The 23,533-nt window shown below is 56.5% G+C and overlaps 1 protein-coding gene across 1 annotated transcript in view; it reads left to right on the top strand.

Moving 5' to 3' along the window:
• Positions 1–6,734: 6,734 nt before the first annotated feature.
• Positions 6,735–23,533, top strand: part of LOC128751758 (protein sidekick-1-like) — a 51,089-nt gene continuing 34,290 nt past the window's right edge. The window contains exon 1 of the mRNA XM_053852949.1: positions 6,735–7,488. Within this exon, the coding sequence (XP_053708924.1) occupies positions 7,377–7,488 (112 nt within the window). The 5' untranslated portion in view covers positions 6,735–7,376. The remainder of the gene's footprint in view (positions 7,489–23,533) is intronic.

Here is a 23,533-nt window from a genome sequence, read left to right as displayed (position 1 = left end):
CTCTCCTCATGTTCCCTCACTCCTCTCCTCATGTTCCCTCACTCCTCTCCTCATGTTCCCTCTCTCCTCTTCTCATGTTCCCTCACTCCTCATGTTCCCTCCTCTCCTCATGTTCCCTCTCTCCTCATGTTCCCTCCTCTCCTCATGTTCCCTCTCTTCTCTCCTCATGTTCTCTCTCTCCTCTCCTCATGTTCCCTCTCTCCTCTCCTCATGTTCCCTCTCCCCTAATGTTCCCTCCTCTCCTCATGTTCCCTCCTCTCCTCATGTTCCCTCACTCCTCATGTTCCCTCCTCTCCTCATGTTCCCTCTCTCCTCTCCTTATGTTCCCTCACTCCTCTCCTCATGTTCCCTCTCTCCTCATGTTCCCTCTCTCCTCTCCTCATGTTCCCTCCTCTCCTCATGTTCCCTCTCTTCTCTCCTCATGTTCCCTCTCTCCTCTCCTCATGTTCCCTCTCTCCTCTCCTCGTGTTCCCTCTCTCCTCTCCTCATGTTCCCTCCTCTCCTCATGTTCCCTCTCTCCTCTCCTTATGTTCCCTCACTCCTCTCCTCATGTTCCCTCTCTCCTCTCCTCATGTTCCCTCTCTCCTCTTCTCATGTTCCCTCTCTCCTCATGTTCCCTCTCTCCTCTTCTCATGTTCCCTCCTCTCCTCATGTTCCCTCTCTCCTCTCCTCATGTTCCCTCTCTCCTCATGTTCCCTCTCTCCTCTTCTCATGTTCCCTCCTCTCCTCATGTTCCCTCTCTCCTCTTCTCATGTTCCCTCTCTCCTCCCCTCATGTTCCCTCTCTCCTCTCCTCATGTTCCCTCCTCTCCTCATGTTCCCTCTCTCCTCCCCTCATGTTCCCTCTCTCCTCTCCTCATGTTCCCTCCTCTCCTCATGTTCCCTCTCTCCGCTTGTCATGTTCCCTCCTCTCCTCATGTTCCCTCTCTCCTCTTCTCATGTTCCCTCTCTCCTCTCCTCATGTTCCCTCCTCTCCTCATGTTCCCTCTCTCCTCTCCTCATGTTCCCTCCTCTCCTCATGTTCCCTCTCTCCTCTCCTCATGTTCCCTCTCTCCTCTCCTCATGTTCCCTCTCTCCTCATGTTCCCTCTCTCCTCTTCTCATGTTCCCTCTCTCCTCTTCTCATGTTCCCTCTCTCCTCCCCTCATGTTCCCTCTCTCCTCTCCTCATGTTCCCTCCTCTCCTCATGTTCCCTCTCTCCTCCCCTCATGTTCCCTCTCTCCTCTCCTCATGTTCCCTCCTCTCCTCATGTTCCCTCTCTCCGCTTGTCATGTTCCCTCCTCTCCTCATGTTCCCTCTCTCCTCTTCTCATGTTCCCTCTCTCCTCTCCTCATGTTCCCTCCTCTCCTCATGTTCCCTCTCTCCTCTCCTCATGTTCCCTCCTCTCCTCATGTTCCCTCTCTCCTCTCCTCATGTTCCCTCTCTCCTCTCCTCATGTTCCCTCCTCTCCTCATGTTCCCTCTCTCCTCCCCTCATGTTCCCTCTCTCCTCTCCTCATGTTCCCTCCTCTCCTCATGTTCCCTCTCTCCGCTTCTCATGTTCCCTCCTCTCCTCATGTTCCCTCTCTCCTCTTCTCATGTTCCCTCTCTCCTCTCCTCATGTTCCCTCCTCTCCTCATGTTCCCTCTCTCCTCTCCTCATGTTCCCTCCTCTCCTCATGTTCCCTCTCTCCTCATGTTCCCTCCTCTCCTCATGTTCCCTCTCTCCTCATGTTCCCTCTCTCCTCTCCTTATGTTCCCTCACTCCTCTCCTCATGTTCCCTCTCTCCTCTCCTTATGTTCCCTCACTCCTCTCCTCATGTTCCCTCTCTCCTCATGTTCCCTCACTCCTCTCCTCATGTTCCCTCTCTCCTCTCCTTATGTTCCCTCACTCCTCTCCTCATGTTCCCTCTCTCCTCATGTTCCCTCTCTCCTCTCCTCATGTTCCCTCTCTCCTCTCCTCATGTTCCCTCCTCTCCTCATGTTCCCTCTCTCCTCTCCTTATGTTCCCTCACTCCTCTCCTCATGTTCCCTCTCTCCTCTCCTCATGTTCCCTCTCTCCTCTTCTCATGTTCCCTCTCTCCTCATGTTCCCTCTCTCCTCTCCTCATGTTCCCTCTCTCCTCTCCTCATGTTCCCTCCTCTCCTCATGTTCCCTCTCTCCTCTCCTTATGTTCCCTCACTCCTCTCCTCATGTTCCCTCTCTCCTCTCCTCATGTTCCCTCTCTCCTCTCCTTATGTTCCCTCACTCCTCTCCTCATGTTCCCTCTCTCCTCTCCTCATGTTCCTTCTCTCCTCTCCTCATGTTCCCTCTCTCCTCTCCTCATGTTCCCTCTCTCCTCTCCTCATGTTCCCTCCTCTCCTCATGTTCCCTCTCTCCTCTCCTCATGTTCCCTCTCTCCTCTCCTAATGTTCCCTCTCTTCTCTCCTCATGTTCCCTCTCTCCTCTCCTCATGTTCCCTCTCTCCTCTCCTCATGTTCCCTCCTCTCCTCATGTTCCCTCTCTCCTCTCCTCATGTTCCCTCACTCCTCTCCTCATGTTCCCTCTCTCCTCTCCTCATGTTCCCTCTCTCCTCTTCTCATGTTCCCTCACTCCTCTCCTCATGTTCCCTCCTCTCCTCATGTTCCCTCACTCCTCTCCTCATGTTCCCTCACTCCTCTCCTCATGTTCCCTCTCTTCTCTCCTCATGTTCCCTCTCTCCTCATGTTCCCTCACTCCTCTCCTCATGTTCCCTCTCTTCTCTGCTCATGTTCCCTCCTCTCCTCATGTTCCCTCCTCTCCTCATGTTCCCTCCTCTCCTCATGTTCCCACTCTCCTCTCCTCATGTTCCCTCACTCCTCATGTTCCCTCTCTCCTCTCCTCATGTTCCCTCTCTCCTCTCCTCATGTTCTCTCTCTCCTCTCCTCATGTTCCCTCCTCTCCTCATGTTCCCTCTCTCCTCTCCTCATGTTCCCTCTCTCCTCTCCTCATGTTCCCTCTCTCCTCTCCTCATGTTCCCTCACTCCTCTCCTCATGTTCCCTCTCTCCTCGTGTTCCCTCTCTCCTCTCCTCATGTTCCCTCTCTCCTCTCCTCATGTTCCCTCCTCTCCTCATGTTCCCTCTCTCCTCTCCTCATGTTCCCTCTCTCCTCTCCTAATGTTCCCTCTCTTCTCTCCTCATGTTCCCTCTCTCCTCTCCTCATGTTCCCTCTCTCCTCTCCTCATGTTCCCTCTCTCCTCTCCTCATGTTCCCTCACTCCTCTCCTCATGTTCCCTCTCTCCTCTCCTCATGTTCCCTCTCTCCTCTTCTCATGTTCCCTCCTCTCCTCATGTTCCCTCCTCTCCTCATGTTCCCTCTCTTCTCTCCTCATGTTCCCTCACTCCTCTCCTCATGTTCCCTCACTCCTCTCCTCATGTTCCCTCTCTCCTCTTCTCATGTTCCCTCACTCCTCATGTTCCCTCCTCTCCTCATGTTCCCTCTCTCCTCATGTTCCCTCCTCTCCTCATGTTCCCTCTCTTCTCTCCTCATGTTCTCTCTCTCCTCTCCTCATGTTCCCTCTCTCCTCTCCTCATGTTCCCTCTCCCCTAATGTTCCCTCCTCTCCTCATGTTCCCTCCTCTCCTCATGTTCCCTCACTCCTCATGTTCCCTCCTCTCCTCATGTTCCCTCTCTCCTCTCCTTATGTTCCCTCACTCCTCTCCTCATGTTCCCTCTCTCCTCATGTTCCCTCTCTCCTCTCCTCATGTTCCCTCCTCTCCTCATGTTCCCTCTCTTCTCTCCTCATGTTCCCTCTCTCCTCTCCTCATGTTCCCTCTCTCCTCTCCTCGTGTTCCCTCTCTCCTCTCCTCATGTTCCCTCCTCTCCTCATGTTCCCTCTCTCCTCTCCTTATGTTCCCTCACTCCTCTCCTCATGTTCCCTCTCTCCTCTCCTCATGTTCCCTCTCTCCTCTTCTCATGTTCCCTCTCTCCTCATGTTCCCTCTCTCCTCTTCTCATGTTCCCTCCTCTCCTCATGTTCCCTCTCTCCTCTCCTCATGTTCCCTCTCTCCTCATGTTCCCTCTCTCCTCTTCTCATGTTCCCTCCTCTCCTCATGTTCCCTCTCTCCTCTTCTCATGTTCCCTCTCTCCTCCCCTCATGTTCCCTCTCTCCTCTCCTCATGTTCCCTCCTCTCCTCATGTTCCCTCTCTCCTCCCCTCATGTTCCCTCTCTCCTCTCCTCATGTTCCCTCCTCTCCTCATGTTCCCTCTCTCCGCTTGTCATGTTCCCTCCTCTCCTCATGTTCCCTCTCTCCTCTTCTCATGTTCCCTCTCTCCTCTCCTCATGTTCCCTCCTCTCCTCATGTTCCCTCTCTCCTCTCCTCATGTTCCCTCCTCTCCTCATGTTCCCTCTCTCCTCTCCTCATGTTCCCTCTCTCCTCTCCTCATGTTCCCTCTCTCCTCATGTTCCCTCTCTCCTCTTCTCATGTTCCCTCCTCTCCTCATGTTCCCTCTCTCCTCTTCTCATGTTCCCTCTCTCCTCCCCTCATGTTCCCTCTCTCCTCTCCTCATGTTCCCTCCTCTCCTCATGTTCCCTCTCTCCTCCCCTCATGTTCCCTCTCTCCTCTCCTCATGTTCCCTCCTCTCCTCATGTTCCCTCTCTCCGCTTCTCATGTTCCCTCCTCTCCTCATGTTCCCTCTCTCCTCTTCTCATGTTCCCTCTCTCCTCTCCTCATGTTCCCTCCTCTCCTCATGTTCCCTCTCTCCTCTCCTCATGTTCCCTCCTCTCCTCATGTTCCCTCTCTCCTCATGTTCCCTCCTCTCCTCATGTTCCCTCTCTCCTCATGTTCCCTCTCTCCTCTCCTTATGTTCCCTCACTCCTCTCCTCATGTTCCCTCTCTCCTCTCCTTATGTTCCCTCACTCCTCTCCTCATGTTCCCTCTCTCCTCATGTTCCCTCACTCCTCTCCTCATGTTCCCTCTCTCCTCTCCTTATGTTCCCTCACTCCTCTCCTCATGTTCCCTCTCTCCTCATGTTCCCTCTCTCCTCTCCTCATGTTCCCTCTCTCCTCTCCTCATGTTCCCTCCTCTCCCCATGTTCCCTCTCTCCTCTCCTTATGTTCCCTCACTCCTCTCCTCATGTTCCCTCTCTCCTCTCCTCATGTTCCCTCTCTCCTCTTCTCATGTTCCCTCTCTCCTCATGTTCCCTCTCTCCTCTCCTCATGTTCCCTCTCTCCTCTCCTCATGTTCCCTCCTCTCCTCATGTTCCCTCTCTCCTCTCCTTATGTTCCCTCACTCCTCTCCTCATGTTCCCTCTCTCCTCTCCTCATGTTCCCTCTCTCCTCTCCTTATGTTCCCTCACTCCTCTCCTCATGTTCCCTCTCTCCTCTCCTCATGTTCCCTCTCTCCTCTTCTCATGTTCCCTCACTCCTCTCCTCGTGTTCCCTCTCTCCTCTCCTCATGTTCCCTCTCTCCTCTCCTTATGTTCCCTCACTCCTCTCCTCATGTTCCCTCACTCCTCTCCTCATGTTCCCTCTCTCCTCTCCTCATGTTCCCTCTCTCCTCTTCTCATGTTCCCTCTCTCCTCTCCTCATGTTCCCTCTCTCCTCTCCTCATGTTCCCTCTCTCCTCTCCTCATGTTCCCTCTCTCCTCATGTTCCCTCTCTCCTCTCCTCATGTTCCCTCCTCTCCTCATGTTCCCTCTCTCCTCTCCTCATGTTCCCTCTCTCCTCATGTTCCCTCCTCTCCTCATGTTCCCTCTCTCCTCATGTTCCCTCTCTCCTCTCCTTATGTTCCCTCACTCCTCTCCTCATGTTCCCTCTCTCCTCTCCTTATGTTCCCTCACTCCTCATGTTCCCTCTCTCCTCTCCTCATGTTCCCTCTCTCCTCATGTTCCCTCTCTCCTCTCCTCATGTTCCCTCTCTCCTCTCCTCATGTTCCCTCTCTCCTCTCCTCATGTTCCCTCTCTCCTCTCCTCATGTTCCCTCCTCTCCTCATGTTCCCTCCTCTCCTCATGTTCCCTCTCTCCTCTCCTCATGTTCTCTCTCTCCTCTCCTCATGTTCCCTCTCTCCTCTCCTCATGTTCCCTCTCTCCTCATGTTCCCTCTCTCCTCTCCTCATGTTCCCTCTCTCCTCTCCTCATGTTCCCTCCTCTCCTCATGTTCCCTCCTCTCCTCATGTTCCCTCCTCTCCTCATGTTCCCTCTCTCCTCTCCTCATGTTCCCTCCTCTCCTCATGTTCCCTCTCTCCTCTCCTCATGTTCCCTCTCTCCTTCAAATCAAAGGATGCTTGTGTGAATCGTGAATCTGAAGAATGTTGTTGTTTACTTTGTCTGTAATTAAAATTTCGGATTGTTTTTGCTGCTTCGACAAAAACACAATTAGGCAGGAACGTCATCACTCACAAACGAGCACACACACACACAGACACACACTCCTTCACGCTGGTGTGTGTGTGTGTTCTTCCTCTCATGATGGCGGGGACGCGGGGGCAGCAGCCGCTGTACACAGCTCCACATGTGCCTGTAGAGGTCCGGGGCCTGGCCCCGGAGCAGAGCGGCTCCTGGGCTGAGTCTCAGCCGCTGACTGTGACTCCCCGCAGACCAGTGTTTGGCTGCTCAGGCGCGCGCGCTGAGTGACTCGCCGAGGGTCGCTGTTGACCGCGCTCCTGTGCTGGCTTCTTGCTCCGCCCCTTTGACAAACACGTCCAATCGGAGTGGCGGAGGGAGCTGCGGCGGCCAATCAGCTGCGAGGGATGCTCCGGAGCGAAGTTAGTTCGGAGTTTGGACGCGAGAGGGTGGAAGTGACGTGCCCCGTCAGACACCTGCCTCCAGAGCCGAAGCGAGACCGGAGCTCCGTGCGCGGTGTCGGAGCTGCAGCCGCGGAGCCGGACCCCTCTGCCCGTCTCTCGCTCCTCCTCCTCCGAGTGTGTGGCAGGTGCTGCGCCGCGTCGCTTCTCTCGGCTCCGGAGCTCCAGCGGCGCCGACACCGCCGCCCCACTTCTGCCTCTTCCCCGGCGGATTCCCCCCGGCGGAGCCCGGAGGACGGACCGAAGCGGCGCGCGTGGCGGGCGGAAGTTCCCGCGCGGACGGAGCCTCGGGCGGCTGCTGAAACTCGACTCGACCGTAACTTCGCGTCTCCGGTGTCCAGGCTTTCCCCCCCGCCCCCTCCTCCCCCCAGTCTGGTTTGCGGACATAAACACCGAGGATTTCCCGGAGTCAGTTCCAGGATTGGTTTGGAGCGAGGCAGTCTGCGTCTCCGGAGCAGCAGAGCCGGGGCTGCCGCCCGGGAGCCGACCACTCTCGCTCGTCTGTTCATGGAAATGAGGTGTCGCCCGGCGGATCGCCGCGCGGCTGCACCGTGAAGCGGATTACAGGAGCGGACCCCCCTGCCCCGCCCCCCACCGACTCCTCCGAGTTTGGACAGTTTGGGAGCTCGGGACGCGGAGAAGATGGTGTGTGGCCCCGGGACCGGCGTGAGGTGGCGCCTCCTCCTGCTGCCGCCGCCGCCGCCGCCGCTGCTGCTGCTGCTGCTCGGCTGCTGCCACATGTTGCACGCTCAAGGTAGGAGCTGTAATCTGCTCGCATGATAATGACATGGTGATGACGCTGGATGACCCGATGATAATCCCGCTGTTGTGACCCGCTTGTCTGCACAAACAAGTCATGTTTCATGCATGACTGGATGGATCGCTCCGGCAGGTGTCTGGGGGGGAGGGGGGGAACTATGAGGAGTAATTGTTGCACACAGCGACAGAAAATAAGTCAGACGTGATGAGATATCGATTCTTCAGCAAAGGCGTTTGGCGGAAACGGCGTGATGCGACTGACTCGCGTTTACACGCAATTTCTCCTGGAGCTGGTGCGTGAGCGAAAGAGTGTGCGTGCGAGGAGGTGTGTGCGGGGGGGGTGTTTGGGGGTTGTGCTGGGCTGATTGGGGGGTGATTGGTGTGTGCGGTTGGGGGGGTGGGGGGAGCTGGTGCGTGAGCGAAAGAGTGTGCGTGCGAGGAGGTGTGTGCGTGTGTGTGTGCTTAAGCACATCTCTCCCGGTGAGGTGCAATTTTGGGGAAGAAACACCGACTTGTGAGGCCATTTTGTTGGTCCCCACGAGGTGCAGCCTCAGCTGGAGGGTGAAAGTTCAAAATAACTGGGTCCAGAGTCCTGGTTCAGGGGGGGAGGCTGGGGAAAGGGTGACGGCCAGGGGAGGTCCCCACCAGGACAGAGAGGTGGGTGTGGGAAGAGGCTCAGACTGAGTGACACAGGCCTGTGGGTCACAGATGGTCGGGGGCCAAGTTAGGCTCTGAATGGGGGGTGTGGGGTGTGGGAGGGGTGGGGTCTGTGGAATGTGAGTCAGAGGTCGGCGGAGCTGTGTGTGAAATAGCTGAGGAGAAAGTGAGAGGCCAGAGACGCGGCTGCGGCCACAGCTCAATCCACGATGACAACATGACTGCGTCGTCACCAGTGGCTCTCGAGTCCCATTCCCCCCCCCTCACCTCCGTCCCACGGTCCTCACCTGCCGCTGACCCGCAGCGTCACATGGTTCTCTGCCGGCGGGGAACAAAGGCAGCAGGAGGCCGTGTTGAGGAGAGGCAGCATCAAGGCCACGGAGGGAGTCACACACTGGGAGAATGAGTCAGTGAGACAAGCCTGTGGTGACTTGACTCCAGCCTGGAGGGACTCGCTGACTGGCCTCTTACGACTTGTATGACTCAGCCCTCAGCGAGTCTCAGCAGTAACTGCGCTCTGGTGCCGATGATGGATGAAGTGTCTCTGACTCGTGAGCTGCAGGTGAATGTGGGGCGGAGGGGGGTGGGGTGATTGATTAAGAGCAGTTAATCAGCCTTGGTTTGGGCTGGAAAGGATGAAATTCATGAGTCAAGGTTGATCCCGCTGACCCCCCCAGTGGATCGATGCCCACAGCCTCATCACTGCTCTGAGCCCAGTCTGCTCTCTGGAGCTCATTTAAATGAGCTCATCGATTCATTTTAGGGTTGAAGTGGTGGCAGCGTTGGAGTCTCCCCCCCCCACACACACACACACACCTCCCCTCTCCTCCTCCCCAGGGTGGAGCTGAGCTCGGCCCGTGTCAGCGTTGCTGTGTGGCCTGCTCTGGCTGAAGAGTCAGAGCTGAGCAGTGCTGTCTGGGAGAGAGTCAGGTGCTGCAGGTGCGGCGCCCTACGCACCGGACATGGAGGCCGTTCCTCTGAACACCTGGGCCGCGGCAGTGAGCCGTCAGTGGTGGAACCTGCCGCCAGGTGGGTCCAGTTCCTGGAACCGTCTGTGTGGTGGACATGTCTCCCAACATCTTTGAGGAGTGGCTCGTGTGTGTGGAGCGGACACCAGGCGCCACAGTGTCTCCATCGCCGTGGAAAGCTCATCCGCATCACAACACCTCCTCGGGGTCCCCACCTCCGGTCAGGCCCCTGGAGGAGTCGTGAGTCGGGCCACAACATGGAGGCCAAGGGTGAGGAGGCGGAGCTCCAGCCTGATGGAAACAGACGCCTCTGTGACGGCGAGCCACTCGGAGCAGTGTGTGTGTGATGGATGTCAGGTCAGTCAGGACCCAGAGGAAGTCAGCTCCCTGGACTCCCTTATTTCCTGTCTGTCAGGAGAAACAAATCACTGCGCTTCCATCGGCACCTGACAACGCGCCCGCGCGCATGTGTGTGTGTGTCGGGTGGAGGCCTGCGCTCCATCAGTCTGACGGCAGAAGAAGTGGCAGCCGTCGAATAGAAGTCCCCGAATGGAAAGTAACTGTGCGTGTGTGTGTCCGCGCAGGCACGGCTCAGTGTGGAGTTCATCTGTTTCTGGGCTCCCAGTTCGTCCCTGAGCCAGAGCGGAGAACTTCAGGACCGGGAAGGTTTGTGTGGAGGCGATTCTCAGCCGCGACTCCAGCCGCTCCGGTACGCTGACTCGGCTGGGACTCGCTGCAGCAGCGAGACTCGGGAGAGGAGCGAAGCGCGTGGGCGGTCGCCAGAGTGCTGGCAAACAAACCAGCCGTGGAGAAGTGACACACTTTCAGACGTGGACCGAAGCGTTTCGCCTCCTGCGGCGCTGCGGTTTGATCCCCTCCTGTTCTGCGGCTCTTCTCCTCATCTGTGGGAGGAGCTTGTCCTTCCTGCGTGGCCCCGCTGGTGTTTGATCCCCTGCGTCCTCCGAGGCCCGGCAGGACCGGATCTGGTCTCGTCTGTGAGGCGCGTCTGAAGTCTTTGCAGCGAGTCCTGGTCCACCACTGGTGGCGTTCGTCGCTGAAATCCTGTGGCTCCCGACCTGCCGCCGCGCCACTCGCTCTCCCGCTTTGGCGCCCGCGGTCCCGCTTCTGCTTGGTTTTGTTCCTGGTCTGGGCCGCGGCCTCTCACGTGTCCCGGTCACGTGACCTCCCACACTCCTGGCTGATGTCTGAAGAAGTGGTGGACCTGTTGTTGCGACTCGTCAGTCTGAGCGGTCGAGTCCCTGAGGAGGGACGTGACTCAGTCGGGGGCAGAGCATCTTCACGTGCTCCCAGCTGGTTGGATGGTTTCACGCTGTTCAGTTCAGTGTAAAGGATGAACATGAAGGTGATTCGACGTGATGAGTCTCAGAGTTTTACTGAAGCTCCTGCAGCCACACATCAGTCTGCTCATATCTCAGCTACTGGCTACATGCTAGCTCAGTCCAGCTACTAGCTACATGCTAGCTCTGCCTAGCTACTGGCTATATGCTAGCTCAGTCCAGCTACTGGCTACATGCTAGCTCTGCCTAGCTACTGGCTATATGCTAGCTCAGTCCCGCTACAGGCTACATGCTAGCTCAGTCCAGCTACTGGCTACATGCTAGCTCTGCCTAGCTACTGGCTATATGCTAGCTCAGTCCAGCTACTAGCTACATGCTAGCTCTGCCTAGCTACTGGCTATATGCTAGCTCAGTCCAGCTACTGGCTACATGCTAGCTCTGCCTAGCTACTGGCTACATGTTAGCTCAGTCCCACGACAGGCTACATGCTAGCTCAGTCCAGCTACTGGCTACATGCTAGCTCAGCCCAGCTACTGGCTACATGTTAGCTCAGTCTAGCTACAGGCTACATGCTAGCTCAGCCCAGCTACTGGCTACATGCTAGCTGAGTCCAGCTATTAGCTGCATTATCCAGGTCATGGAGTCCGACTCAGAGAGAGTCCAGTTAAGGGGGCGAGTCGCTCGACTGTCTGGTCCTGCTGGTCGACTAACTTGCGACTACATAAACCACTCGGTTGGCCAACTCGTCGTCTCTTGAGTGGAGGTGTCGACGGACGGGCTGCTGGTCAAACCGCCATCCTGCGGAAGCCGCCGTGACACACAGCGTTTCAGTTTGTGCCGCCAGTTAATAAACAGCCTGGAGTGAGTCACGAGTCAGAGCAGGAATCAAGCTGTTGCAGAACACGCTGTCGCTGCTCATTCCAGCTCGCTCCTTTGTGGACGTGTAATTGCTGCGGGGAGTTTCGCACTGAAGCCAAATTATTTTCACATTCTGACGTGGCGGCGGCGACGACGGGGGGCGGGGATGTTGTGTGTGTGTGTGTGTTTGATAAATAAAACATCCCTCCGACGACCAGAGGAGGTGCAGCGGAGGGCGAGTGCGATGAGTCCCGCGGCCCCTCGTGAGATCTGTCGCCGTGGTCACCGGTTCAACCGTCCGCTGACTCGAGCCGGGCTCCTGATGGAGATGATGGTTCGGCGTCGGTCCACAGCAGGCTCACGGGCCAGACCCGTGTCTGGTATCTGGGCTGTGTGTGTTCTGACCCCCGCCGGGTCCTGGTTGACCCCGGCCACTGCTCTTCCCAGGGAAGCTTTGGGAGTTGAGCTGAGCCAGAGGCTTGGACCCTAGAGCAAGGCAGCTCCTGGTTGGTCCAGAGTTTGGTCTTCTCCTCACACACACTGGTGTCCGGCAGCGCTGGGATCCAAGCTAGCAACCCTCCAGTGACTCACAGTCTGAGCAGCCTCTCACTGATGAACTGAGCACAAGTCACATGGTCAGTGACGGTGATGTCAGCGATGAAGGGACTCCATCCACGTGTGTGTGTGTGACCAGTTGTGTGGGGTCGGGTTTCTTGACTTGGACGTGTGCGATTGTTCGCAGCAGCAAAGTTGTGTACGTTGACGTGTGTGTGTGGTGTGTGTGCCTCCTCCAGGTGTGCGCTCAGTGTGACGCCTTTGATGTACACAGGTGTGTCAGGGTGTGTGTGGCTCTCCCTCCCTCCCTCCCTGTCTGTCTGTCTGTCTGTGTGTGTGTGTGTGTGTTGGAGGGGCCGTGCTCCGTTTGATCTGATCCAGGGACGTGCAGGACGTGTGTGTGTGGACTCCACTGCTGCCTTTGATCCAGCTGGAGGTGGGTCAGTGTGTCAGACCCCGGTCTCCTGGCTGGCTGTGTGTGTGCTATACCAGTTCTTCTAAACACACTGTCTTGGGGGGACGTTTTTGCTGGACCCACCAGGTTGAGCCTGAAGACTTCAGACGAACTGGGTGTCCATCCTGGTTCAGGTGACCCCTGTGTTTTGGATGGGCAGCGTCTGGGGAAAGGCTGATGGCCAGGAGAGGTCCCCACAAGGATGGCGTGTGTCCTGCGTGAACCTCTCCGGAAACGCCGTCCACGCGCTCATGTGCTGCTGCAGCTGCTGGTCACCTGGTGCGACTGGGGTGAGGCGGACTTGTTGTCGTGACGTCAACACGAGTCTGAGCCTGCAAGTCTGTGACATGATGCGGCGAGTCAAGCACACGCTCGCTGGAGCACCCTGCGACGTCACTCCCCGCCCACCAGGGGGCGGCGCCTTGTGGTTGCCTGTCGCTCGCTAATGCAGCTGAAGTGCAGACAGCATGAGACCCTTCCTGGTGGCTGCCCGCGGGACTCTGGTTTCCTCCCACTGACCAGACCCTGGTGCGCCGGGAACCGCTCCTGGAGAGCGGCGCCTGCTTCTGTCCCAGATGCTCTTTATGTTTGGGTTCTGCTCTATTTTTAGCGACGTTCCACTCGGGTTTTTCCTGAGGTTTGAGTTCAGAGGGTTTTTTTGTTGGTTGTCAGTTGTTTTATTGTCATCTTTTTTCTGGACTGGATGTTGACAGGTCTTGCCACAGTGGGGGTGGGGCCTGTCTCCGTCTACCGCGAGTCCTAAGTGTGTCAGCGGTGCGAGGTTTTGTTTGCGTGTGAGGGGATGAGCAGCGGCACATGCCCCAAGCCTCTTATGTGGCGTGGAAATGAGAACTGGACTGAGTTCATCTAAAGAAGCTTTGCTCCGCCACTCGCTGCCAAATGAGCAGCGAGTCGGCGCGGCGCCCGCTGGAGCCTCCAGATCTAGAGGCCGTGCTGGGCCACAGGTTGCTGTGCTGCCCAGCAGTGTCCAGTGTGAAGGGATGAACGGTTCGCTCCAGAGATGGAGAGATGAGTGATGTCATGGAGAGAGAGGGAGAGGGAGAGAGAGGGAGAGGGAGGGGCAGATCGGCTCCCCTGCTCCTCCTCTTCCTGGGCTCCTCTCTTCACTCCTCCTCCTCAGTCCTTCCTGATGATTTGTTTATGTCTAAATACAATAGTTAACCAAGTGTCTCTCATGGAACCAGGTCGTTTGATTTAGGGGTGAAATGGAGCCGTCTGCTGTATCTCCATAAGTGATCATGGAGTCAGAGTCTATTCTCCAGGTCATGATCCAAACTCTCAGTCCTTTGTCTCTCCTAAAATGCTTGTTTTCCATGGCCTTATTGAAGAGTTCACTCAGACCTTGAGTCTTTAGAACTTGTTGATGGCATCCCCACTTTCAGACGACCATGGTGAAGCTCAGTCCACCACACTCTCCACAGCTGGCACACGCCGTCACCGTCTCCTCGTGTTCACGTGTGCAGCCAGTGAGCCGCGGGTTTATCCAGTTTATGGTGAGGTGCAGAACTGTCAGCGTGGAGGTTGTGTTTAGCAGGATATGGTGTATGATCCCTACTGTCCGTCCTCCCTCTCTCTTCCTGTTGTTTGTCTTTTTCCTTCCTGCTTGTGTCATCTTCATCTTTCCCTCATTCTCTGGCTTCCTCTTTTTGTCTTTCATTTTTCTCTCCTTTTTCTGCTTGTTTTTGCTCTTCTTCTTCCCCACTCCGGCGCAGGAACCTCCGGCGATGCTCCTGTGAGGTGGACTGTGATGGAGTGCTGATCAACGAGTGAGTGGTTCACTCCGGCGGGAGAAGACGTCTGAAGATCATGTTTCAGACGCGGCTTTTATTCGTGGCCTCAGAGATTTACGGTTTCAGAAGGACGTGGGGTTAATGAGGAGGCCCGGAGATGAGCCACCTCTCTCCCGCGCTTCTCACAGACGTGCTCCGAGTTGAGTCGCCGAGGCGCTTTACGAGTGTGAGCGGAGGTGATTCATGATGGAGGGCAGGGAGAAATCCCGACCAAGTTGGAAACAAAGAACGAAAGATGAAGCCTGCGAGTGAAAGAAGAAGTTTGAAAAACAAATCACTTTGATCTGGAACACTCTCACGATGATGACGTCAGAGATGAGGAAGGCGCCTGCGAGACTCCCAACAGAAGAGTGTCCTGGGACGCCCAAACCGAGCCCCGCCCCCCGGTGTGCAGCTCACGCTGGCGAGCGACGGGTGTTGGACGTGGTTAGCGCCGCAGCTTGTCGAGCGACGGTTCAGCGGGTGGAAACCATCTCGGCTATTGTTGTGGGGTACGGCTGGGAGGTGCGGGTTCGGCTCCAATAATCCGCCGCTGCAAATGTCAGGCGCAGCTGGCGGCGGCCATCATTATGCTGAGAGCGGCGGCGCCGTCTCTAAACACTGGCAGCTTTTGTGTGCCGGAGGATTTACTGTAGCTCTTCACCGTGGACGTGATAAGTGCTTCCACCGTCACTTTGTCTTCCTCACCGGCTTATTACCATGTCAGAGCGTGTGTGTGTGTTTGGGGGGGCGGCAGGTAATTGCCGGGTGTTTGTGTCTGAGCGCCTCTAAAATCCATCTCCTTGTCGACGGCGAGTCGCGGGAGAAAACATTTGTGCGCCACCTTCCACTTGGCGCTCGCTCACGCTTCCATTTCTCACTTTCCGCCGCCGCGGCTCCCAATCTAATTACCGGCGGTCATGAAGGTGTTATTCGCCGACGGCGGTAACACACCCCGGTGTCGCCGCGGCGTGACGAGACAGACGGTTCCCACTGTGGCGTGCTGGACTCACGTCAACACACTCGCCTGCCGCACGCCGGCGCTCACACCCGGGTGCCGGTGAGGCCTGCGGTGACGCCGGCTGAACTCCACTGTGAGGGCAGCGATGAACACGCACCAACACTGCACCACACTGGACAGTCTGGAGTTTGTGTTGCTGCCGAGGTTCAGAAGTCCTGAATTTAAATCCCCCCCCCCACCCTGCGGTGTCACATAACAGTTTGTCGGCAGAAACTTTCCTTTTCCGTCTCTTCTGCTCGTCCCCCCACCCTCCCCCTCCTGCTCTTTAATCTCCCCTCCTGTTGTCCCGCGTTCCTCCAGCTCCATGAGAGGAGAAGACGAGGGTCACACTTTCCTGGGGTGTGTGTGTGTGTGTGTGTGTGTGTGTGTGTGTGTGTGTGTGTGTGTGTGTGTGTGTGTGTGTGTGTGTGTGTGTGTGTGTGTGTGTGTGTGTGTGTGTGTGTGTGTGTGTCTGTGTGTCTGTGTGTGTGTGTGTGTGTGTCTCTCCTTTGGTCTTCTCGGTTGTGTGTCTTTTAGATTGTGTTCACGGGAAAGAGACGGTTTGTTTGTGAGTCTGTCTGTGTGTGTGTGTGCGACTGTGTGTCATAGCTCAGAGCCTGTGTGTGAGTGAGTGAGACACACACTGTATCCTTGCGGGGACCTCTCGGCTGACCTGAACCAGGACCACTGGAACCCAGTTACTTTGAAGTCTTCGGCCGGAGGTCAGCTGCTCCTGGATGCAGCATCTGTCCCGTGTGACCGCTGAGTCAGCGACAGGCCTCTGTCATGCGAGGACCAGCAGCTGAGATTCGCCATGAGAAGGTCGTGACTCATTTGTTCTTCACTGGCTTCCATTAAAGGACATAAATCAGTGCCCGTCCTGGCGCGGGCACCAGCGGAGAGGGTGGGGCTCTGTCAGCAACAGGTGGGACGCGAGGACCAGGTGGCTCGGGCCACACGCCTGGTAGGTCCACGCTTCCTCCTCACAATGCCGCAATGCTTCCATGTTCACGGCTCCGGGCCTCGCGGCGGCTCCGCTGGCCGACGCACGCAGCAGGTGGTCGTAATGTTCCGCGTGTCCTGGCCACCGCCTCCAGGAGCCATGCGCATGCAAATGCCACGCTAATGAGACGAAGGAAACAAATAAAGAGGCGCAGCTGAAACTTTCTGTCGGATGAATAAAACATCCTCCTCCTCGGCTGGAATTCATTTCTGAGGATTGGATTTTTTGACTGAACCTTCCAGTCGGGCGAAATGAACCTGCAAATGAAAGCGTGGTCCGCTCCGGCCCGGCGCCGAGGGTTCATCAGCCGGAGCAAACAAGCTCCTCTTTTATTGATGCAGCTGAAGAGCAGGTCGGCGGCGTCCGGGGAGCTAAAAGCTCCGTGTGGGACGCACCTCTTATAAATAGCCTCGGCTCGGCTCGCTATTCTGGTCCAAAACAACTGCGGGTTATTCGGGAGGTGAAGGATCTGGAGAGCTCGCCGCGTTCACGCGTCGGCCGCCAACAGCGGCGTGAAAACCCTCTCCCGAGATGCCCCCTCCCCTGCTCCGGGTCTCCCATCCTGGGTCGGGCTCTGGCGCGGCCCGGCTTCAGTGGGAGACCTGCGGTTCCCTGACTCGGCTCCTGACCCGCTCCGCTTGACAGCCATTTTTTTCCAGCCTTCCCAACCGCCGTCTTGTGACGAGGCGTGGAGCGCTATGCTAATGCCTAGCGTTCCTGGATCCCCCTCACGGAAACCACACTCCGGTCGGGTCTCAGTCAGGCCGGTGCTGGAGCGCCACCCCACAGCGACCGAAGGCCGCCGCTAACACGTGCAACTTCCTATCTTGACTCACCCCTCAACTGTGGCGGGGTGTCGTTGGTGAATGGCTGTCCCGGGGTCAAAGGTCACTGCTGTTCAGTTCCTGTCACTCTGCCATTAAGTGGCCACGTCACATGACCTGAACAAAAGGCGACCGTGGATCTGAGCCGGGAGCTCGGCCTGATGGATCCTCTGATGGATCCTGGTCCTCCAGGCACCGCTAAATATAGCAGACGCTGAGAAGCTTTTAGCGTGTGTGTGTGTGTGTCGGGGGTGTTTGTCCTGCTTTGTGGGGACCTTGATAAAACCACTATCCTCATGAGGATCATGTGACCTTGTGGGGCCCCACAAGGTCATAACCCTCAATGTGAGGATGACGTCAAAATAACTGGGTTCCAAGTTCCTGGTCCAGACTCCAGGTTCAGGTGAGCCGTGTGTTTATGGGGAAAGGCTGGGGGAAGGGTGATGGCCAGGAGAGCCACTCCACGCAAAGACAGAGAGAGACCGACGTGTGCGTGTGTGTGTTTCAATGAGCCGGGTCTGTCCTGGTCTCCTCAGTTCTGAGCACTGGTCATACTGCTGTGATGGAGGGGGGTGACCTTTGACCCCAGCATGCACGCAACATGGCCCCGAGGACAGCAGCGAGGTGTGGCGCCCCCTGCTGTGTTTGGGTTGCCAGGTTGTTTTCGGTGCTTTGAGACTGGGGGAGTGGGTTGCCAGGTTGTTTTCGGTGCTTTGAGACTGGGGGAGTGGGTTGCCAGGTTGTTTTCGGTGCTTTGAGACGGGGGGAGTGGGTTGCCAGGTTGTTTTCGGTGCTTTGAGACTGGGGGAGTGGGTTGCCAGGTTGTTTTCGGTGCTTTGAGACGGGGGGAGTGGGTTGCCAGAACGTGGTCAGCGCCTCTCTGAGCTCACTTCAGTCTCTGACATGGCGTTGCTGGCTGGACTGGAGCGTCAGGCCTGCACCACACACGCACACACACACACACACCCAGCTGTCTAAGCTCTGGCTCGGGTCCCAGTCCAGGCACCAGACGTGACCAGCGACTTCCTTTATCTGTGCAGCTCCAGACCTGAGCGTGACTCACGCTCTCGCAGCAACAAGCCTCATTCACAGGGACATTTCAGGACTCGCTGCAGCTCGGAACACACACACACACACACACACAACAGGTGACACCTCAGCTCACAACCTCCGCTTTGGTCCCAGCTGCGTGTTCCCTGCAGGGAGAGCAGGAGGCGGAGTCTGGCCGGCGGCAAGTTTGAGGAGATTTGGAGGATGAAGGAACGAGGACAGACGCTGAGCTGTGGATCAGCAGCGACACACACACACACACATACACACACACCCTCCTTGTGGGGGCCAACCCTTTCCCCAGCCTCCACCCCGATCCTAACCATCAAAACCATAACCATGGACTACTGTGACTGAGGTTCTAACCCTGTAAACCGTGGGAGGACCAGCACAAATGTCCTCACAAGTATGGCAAAATGTGCGCATGCAAACGCACACACCGGGCCTCTGTGAGTCACAGCAGGAGGGACATGTGACCCGAGGAGCACCATCATCACCGAGGTCACACACCTGCACGGAGCTGCTCCTCACACTCTGCTCCTGAGCCTGAGAGTGTGTGTGTGTGTGAGTGTGTGGAGATGAATGAGCCGTCTGTGGCTCCTCTGTACAGCTGACACTATCACATCTCTCTTTCACTCTCGCCAGCTTCAACCTGTCGCTCTCCTCCACTCTCTTCCTCTTCCTCTCTCTCTCTTCCTCTCTCCTTCCTCGCTCTCTTCCCTCGCTCTCCTCCTCTCCCTCTCTCTCTCTACCTCTCTCTCTACCTCTCCTCCTCTCCCTCTCTCTCTCTACCTCTCTCTCTACCTCTCTCTCTTCCTCTCTCTCTCTCTCTCTCTCTCTCTCCCTCTCTCTCCCTCTCTCTCTCTCTCTCCCTCTCTCTCTATCTCTGCTCCCTCGCTCTCTTCCATCGCTCTCCTCCACTCTCTTCCTCTCTCTCTCTTCCCTCTCTCTCTTCCCTCTCTCTCTTCCCTCGCTCTCTTCCCTCGCTCTCCTCCACTCTCTTCCTCTTCCTCTCTCTCTCTCTATCTCTCCTCCCTCGCTCTGCTCCCTCGCTCTCTTCCCTCGCTCTCCTCCACTCTCTTCCTCTCTCTCCCCTCCCCTTCCTCTCTCCTCCCTCGTTTCTTTATGAGTGAGTGAATGACGACAGACACTTCATCTCCTCAACAAAAAGAGCGACAAAGATAGAGAAGACCAGAAAATACAATCAGAGATGTGTGTGTGTGTGTGTGAGACCACGGATGTTTTGCTCTACTTGTGAGGACGATTGGGCTGGTCCCCACAAGGTTTAGAGGGTTCAAACCTCAGTAAAAGTAGCCGATTCTAACTGGGTTCCAGTCTGGTCCAGGGTCCTGGTTCAGGTGAGCTGTGTGTTCAGGGGAGAGGCCGGGGGAAGGGTGATGGCCAGGAGAGGTCCCCACAAGGAGGGTGCAACAAACCTGTGTGTGAGATTTGGTCCTCTGACCTCGCTTGACTCTCTTTCATCCTTCTGCTGTTCAACCTTTACTGTCATCTTCATCATCTTCATCGTCTTCATCCTCGTCACCATCCACCTCACCTTCCTCCTCCTCTTCTTCCTCCTCCTCTCTCCTCCTCACCTTCCTCCTCCTCTTCTTCTTCCTCTCTCCTCCTCCTCCTCTCCTCTCCTCATCGCTCCTCCTCCTCTCCTCTTCCTCCTCCTCCTCCTCCTCCTCCTCCTCCTCTTCATCTTCCTCCTCCCAGTGCGAAGACTGTTGGCCTGATGTGTTGGTGCTGAAGAGAGCTGAAGGAGATGTGATCTGAAATGGTCCAGGTTCTGTCTCTGGTTCTGGCTCTGGTTCTGACTCTTCAGCCAATGTGAGCGCTCTTGTCAGCCCACTCTCTCTCTCAGGTGAGCTGCTTCCTCACCTGAGAGAGAGAGTGAGAGGGAGAGTGAGAGAGAGCCACTGACTCGTGGATGAAGCGGTGTGTGAGTTGTGTGTTGGAACAGAGACTCACGAGTCACTGCAGGGACTCGTGCTGCTGCTGCACTCGGCTGTTCGATCTGCTCTGCGGCTGACTGATGATTTATGGGAGGGAAAGGGTGGCGTCGACACCAGTCTGGCGTCAGCAAACGCTCACTCACACACACACACACACACACAGTCTGGAGGTAAATCATCACCTTGTCTGTGTAACTGACGCTTGGGGTCAGAGGTCACGGCCCAATGTTCCTGCTGCAACACCGGCGCGGTGATCACTTCTGGTGCGGGGTGATTGAACCTGCCGGTCACATGAGCTGGACAGATTCATCACGGCTCTGACGGGACACACACACACACTCACTCGCTCGCTCATGTGAGCTAAAGAGCAGCTGAAGCGTGAGGCGTGGACCCTCAGGTCGCTGCTCATCTCCTCCTCACTGCGGCGAGTCAAAGCTCCTGGGCGGTCCGCAGACCCTGGTCCTCACGGAGACGCAGGCGGCAGACTGGTTGGTCGTGCCGTCTCCACTCTCTTTGTGTTGGAAGCAGATGCTCATGTTTTTATCTGCTGCCTCCAATCCTGTTTCTCCAGGCTGGAACCTGAGCCATGTATTTTTGGCTTCCTTTGTGTCGCTGAGCGTGTGTGTGTTCAAGTGTTTCAAATCACAAATCTCGAGGCTGAAGTCAGAGCGCAGCGCTACACAATAGCAGACTAGGTCTCACCAAATCACACATTCTCACACACGCCTGGCTCTCCGTCCTTGTGGGGACCAGCCTCACCTACTCACTTATCTTGAAGTCTTCATCCTCAGATTGAGGCTTGACCTTGTGGGGTCCAGCCATCAGGCACACACACACACACACACACACACACACTTCCAAGGCTGCCAGTCCCACCGGGGACTCCCTCTGACTCGGCTCCGCCTCAGGTCACCTGCTCAGATCCGACCCGCCTCCGTCACACGCCGGTGTTGTGGTTGTGAACTCATCCCACCGCTGACACACTTTGTCGAGGAAGGAATGGGCTCCTGGCTCGTTGCCATGGCAACCAGGCCGCACGTTCGCCCGCGTGAGTCAGAGTTATTTCGGTCTCCAGCGCTGTCTTCAGGCTAAAATACAAAACTGCATAATGAGTTGTGTTTGTGGTCGTATTGTTTCTGCTGGTGCATGGGATCCACACAAACCTCTTCTTTTCTGTCTTCATGAGGAGGAGGAGGATCCGCTCTTCCTCTGGACTCAGCGAGTCGCTGCGAGGATCAAAGGAAGTTTTCCAGGAAACGTGTGCGTTGGGGCCTCCACTGAGCCTCAGGAGTCCTGGTCAGGCTCGGCACCTCGTGGCTGCAGGGACCTCACTCTCACTGCGTCCTCTGGCTCAGCTCTTTCTTCACTCTCTGAAGGTCTTGGAGAGTTCAGATCCCGTCGTGCTCCCAAACACAGCAGGGGGCGCCACACCTCGCTGCTGTCCTCGGGGCCATGAGGGACGCCCCAGTGACTTGCTCCAGGGCCACACAGTTGGCTCAGTAGTCATGGGCCGGTCCTCATTAGCCCGCCTGCCGTCAGGTCTGGACTCGCTAATGATCCCAGTGGCGCTTTGTTGTCCTGTCAGAGGTTGAAGGTTCAAAACTCCGCTGCTCAGCCTCTGCAGCTGCTGAGGGCTGCTGCAGGGCGGGAATCGAACCTGTGACCTCACACACACACACACACACACACACACACTCACACACACACACACACGCACTCACACTCACACACACACACACACACTCACACACACTCACACACACTCACACACACACACACACACACACACTCACACACACACACTCACACTCACACACACACTCACACTCACACACACACACACACACTCAAACACACACACACACACTCACACACACACTCACACACACTCACACACACTCACACACACACACACTCACACACACTCACACACACTCACACTCACTCACACACACACACACTCACACACACACACACACACTCACTCACACACTCACACACACTCACACACACACACACACACACTCACACACACTCACACACACTCACACTCACTCACACACACACACACTCACACACACACACACACACACTCACACACACACACACACTCACTCACACACTCACACACACTCACTCACACTCACACTCACACTCACACTCACACACTCACACACACTCACACACACACACTCACACACACACACACACACTCACACAGAGACACAGGGCCATTAGGAGCTATTTTGGCCTGCGTCACTTGCCGTCCGCGCCACTGGCCTCGGTGGCCATTTTAGCACTTCTGCCGACTGGAAATGACACGGACGTCGGCCGCAGATGAAAAAGTCATGAGGAGCACAACAACACAAATAGAGTGCTGCTAAGTGACTCGGCAGAGGGTCTCGCTGCAGCACTCAGCCCCCGAGGCCACGCGCCACGCGCGACCTCCGACCTCTAGCTTAACTGGTGTCTTCTGCTGATGTCAGCGCTGGCTGAACACTGACTCCAAGGCTTGTGAGAATCTCGACCCGTCCGAGGCCTCACGTGGCCCCAGGGCCGTGTCCTCGCCACCATTTAGATAAGACCCCGGCAGGCTGCTGTTTATCCTGCCTCGTGGGGACCAATTCCTGAAAACACACTGTCCTCCTGGGGACCTTCGTGGGGACCCTATGCCGGTCCCCACAGGTCCAAACCTCCATTTGAGGATGAAGACTTCAGAATAAGTGGGTCCAGTCTGGTCCAGAGTCCTGGCTCTGGGGGAGAGGCCGGGGAAAGGGTCACCATGTCCCCACAGGGACAGCAGAACAGACGTGTGTGTGCGCGCAGGCGTGGTGTGCTAATCGTCGGCAGAACTGATTGTGTTGCTCTTCTCATCCATCAGACCTCGGGGCTTTTCTTGCACCAGCTCAGCTTCCATGCATATGCATGTGGGACCCTTCCCTGCTGGACACACACACACACACGAGCTGATGTGAATTCATGATTCTCTACACACATTTCAGTCTGACGCAGCGACGGTGCAGGCTGAGCCATGCTGTGTGTGTGTGTGTGTGTGTGTGTGTGTGTGTGTGTGTGAGTGAGTGTGAGTGTGTGTGAGTGTGTGTGAGTGTGTGTGTGTGTGAGTGTGTGTGTGTGTGTGTGTGTGTGTGTGTGTGTGTGTGTGTGTGTGTGTGTGTGTGTGTGTGTGTGTGTGAGTGTGAGTGTGTGTGTGTGTGTGTGTGTGTGTGTGTCGTCCTGCTGCCGGCGGCTGCTCCAGCCAGGACCCGGCAGTGTGAGGCCAGTGCACCTGTCTGGAGGCTCCTCTCTCTCCGCTGAGAGGCAGGAAACTCCCCGGCAGGCTCCAGCGCGCTCGCTCACGTGCACGCGTGCGTCCTCGCAGGCTTCCGTCTTCTCCCGCGTCTCTGCGCTCCACCATCAACTCTCCTCTGACGGAACATTATCATCCGCGTAATAGCGGCTCTTCCTCCTTATCATCCCTCTCTTTGTGCGTCCTTATCTGCAGCGCCCCCACATCTGTCCCCCATTACTGCGCCCTCTTTCTTCAGCAGACGATTTATAGCTCACACACACACACACACACGCACGCACGCACGGCTGAGCGATAGTTCACCTGCTGGAGCGCTGA

This window comes from Synchiropus splendidus, unplaced genomic scaffold (genome assembly GCF_027744825.2).
Source record: "Synchiropus splendidus isolate RoL2022-P1 unplaced genomic scaffold, RoL_Sspl_1.0 HiC_scaffold_37, whole genome shotgun sequence".
Lineage (NCBI taxonomy): Eukaryota > Metazoa > Chordata > Actinopteri > Syngnathiformes > Callionymidae > Synchiropus > Synchiropus splendidus.
This window is presented reverse-complemented; position numbering and strand designations above follow the sequence as displayed.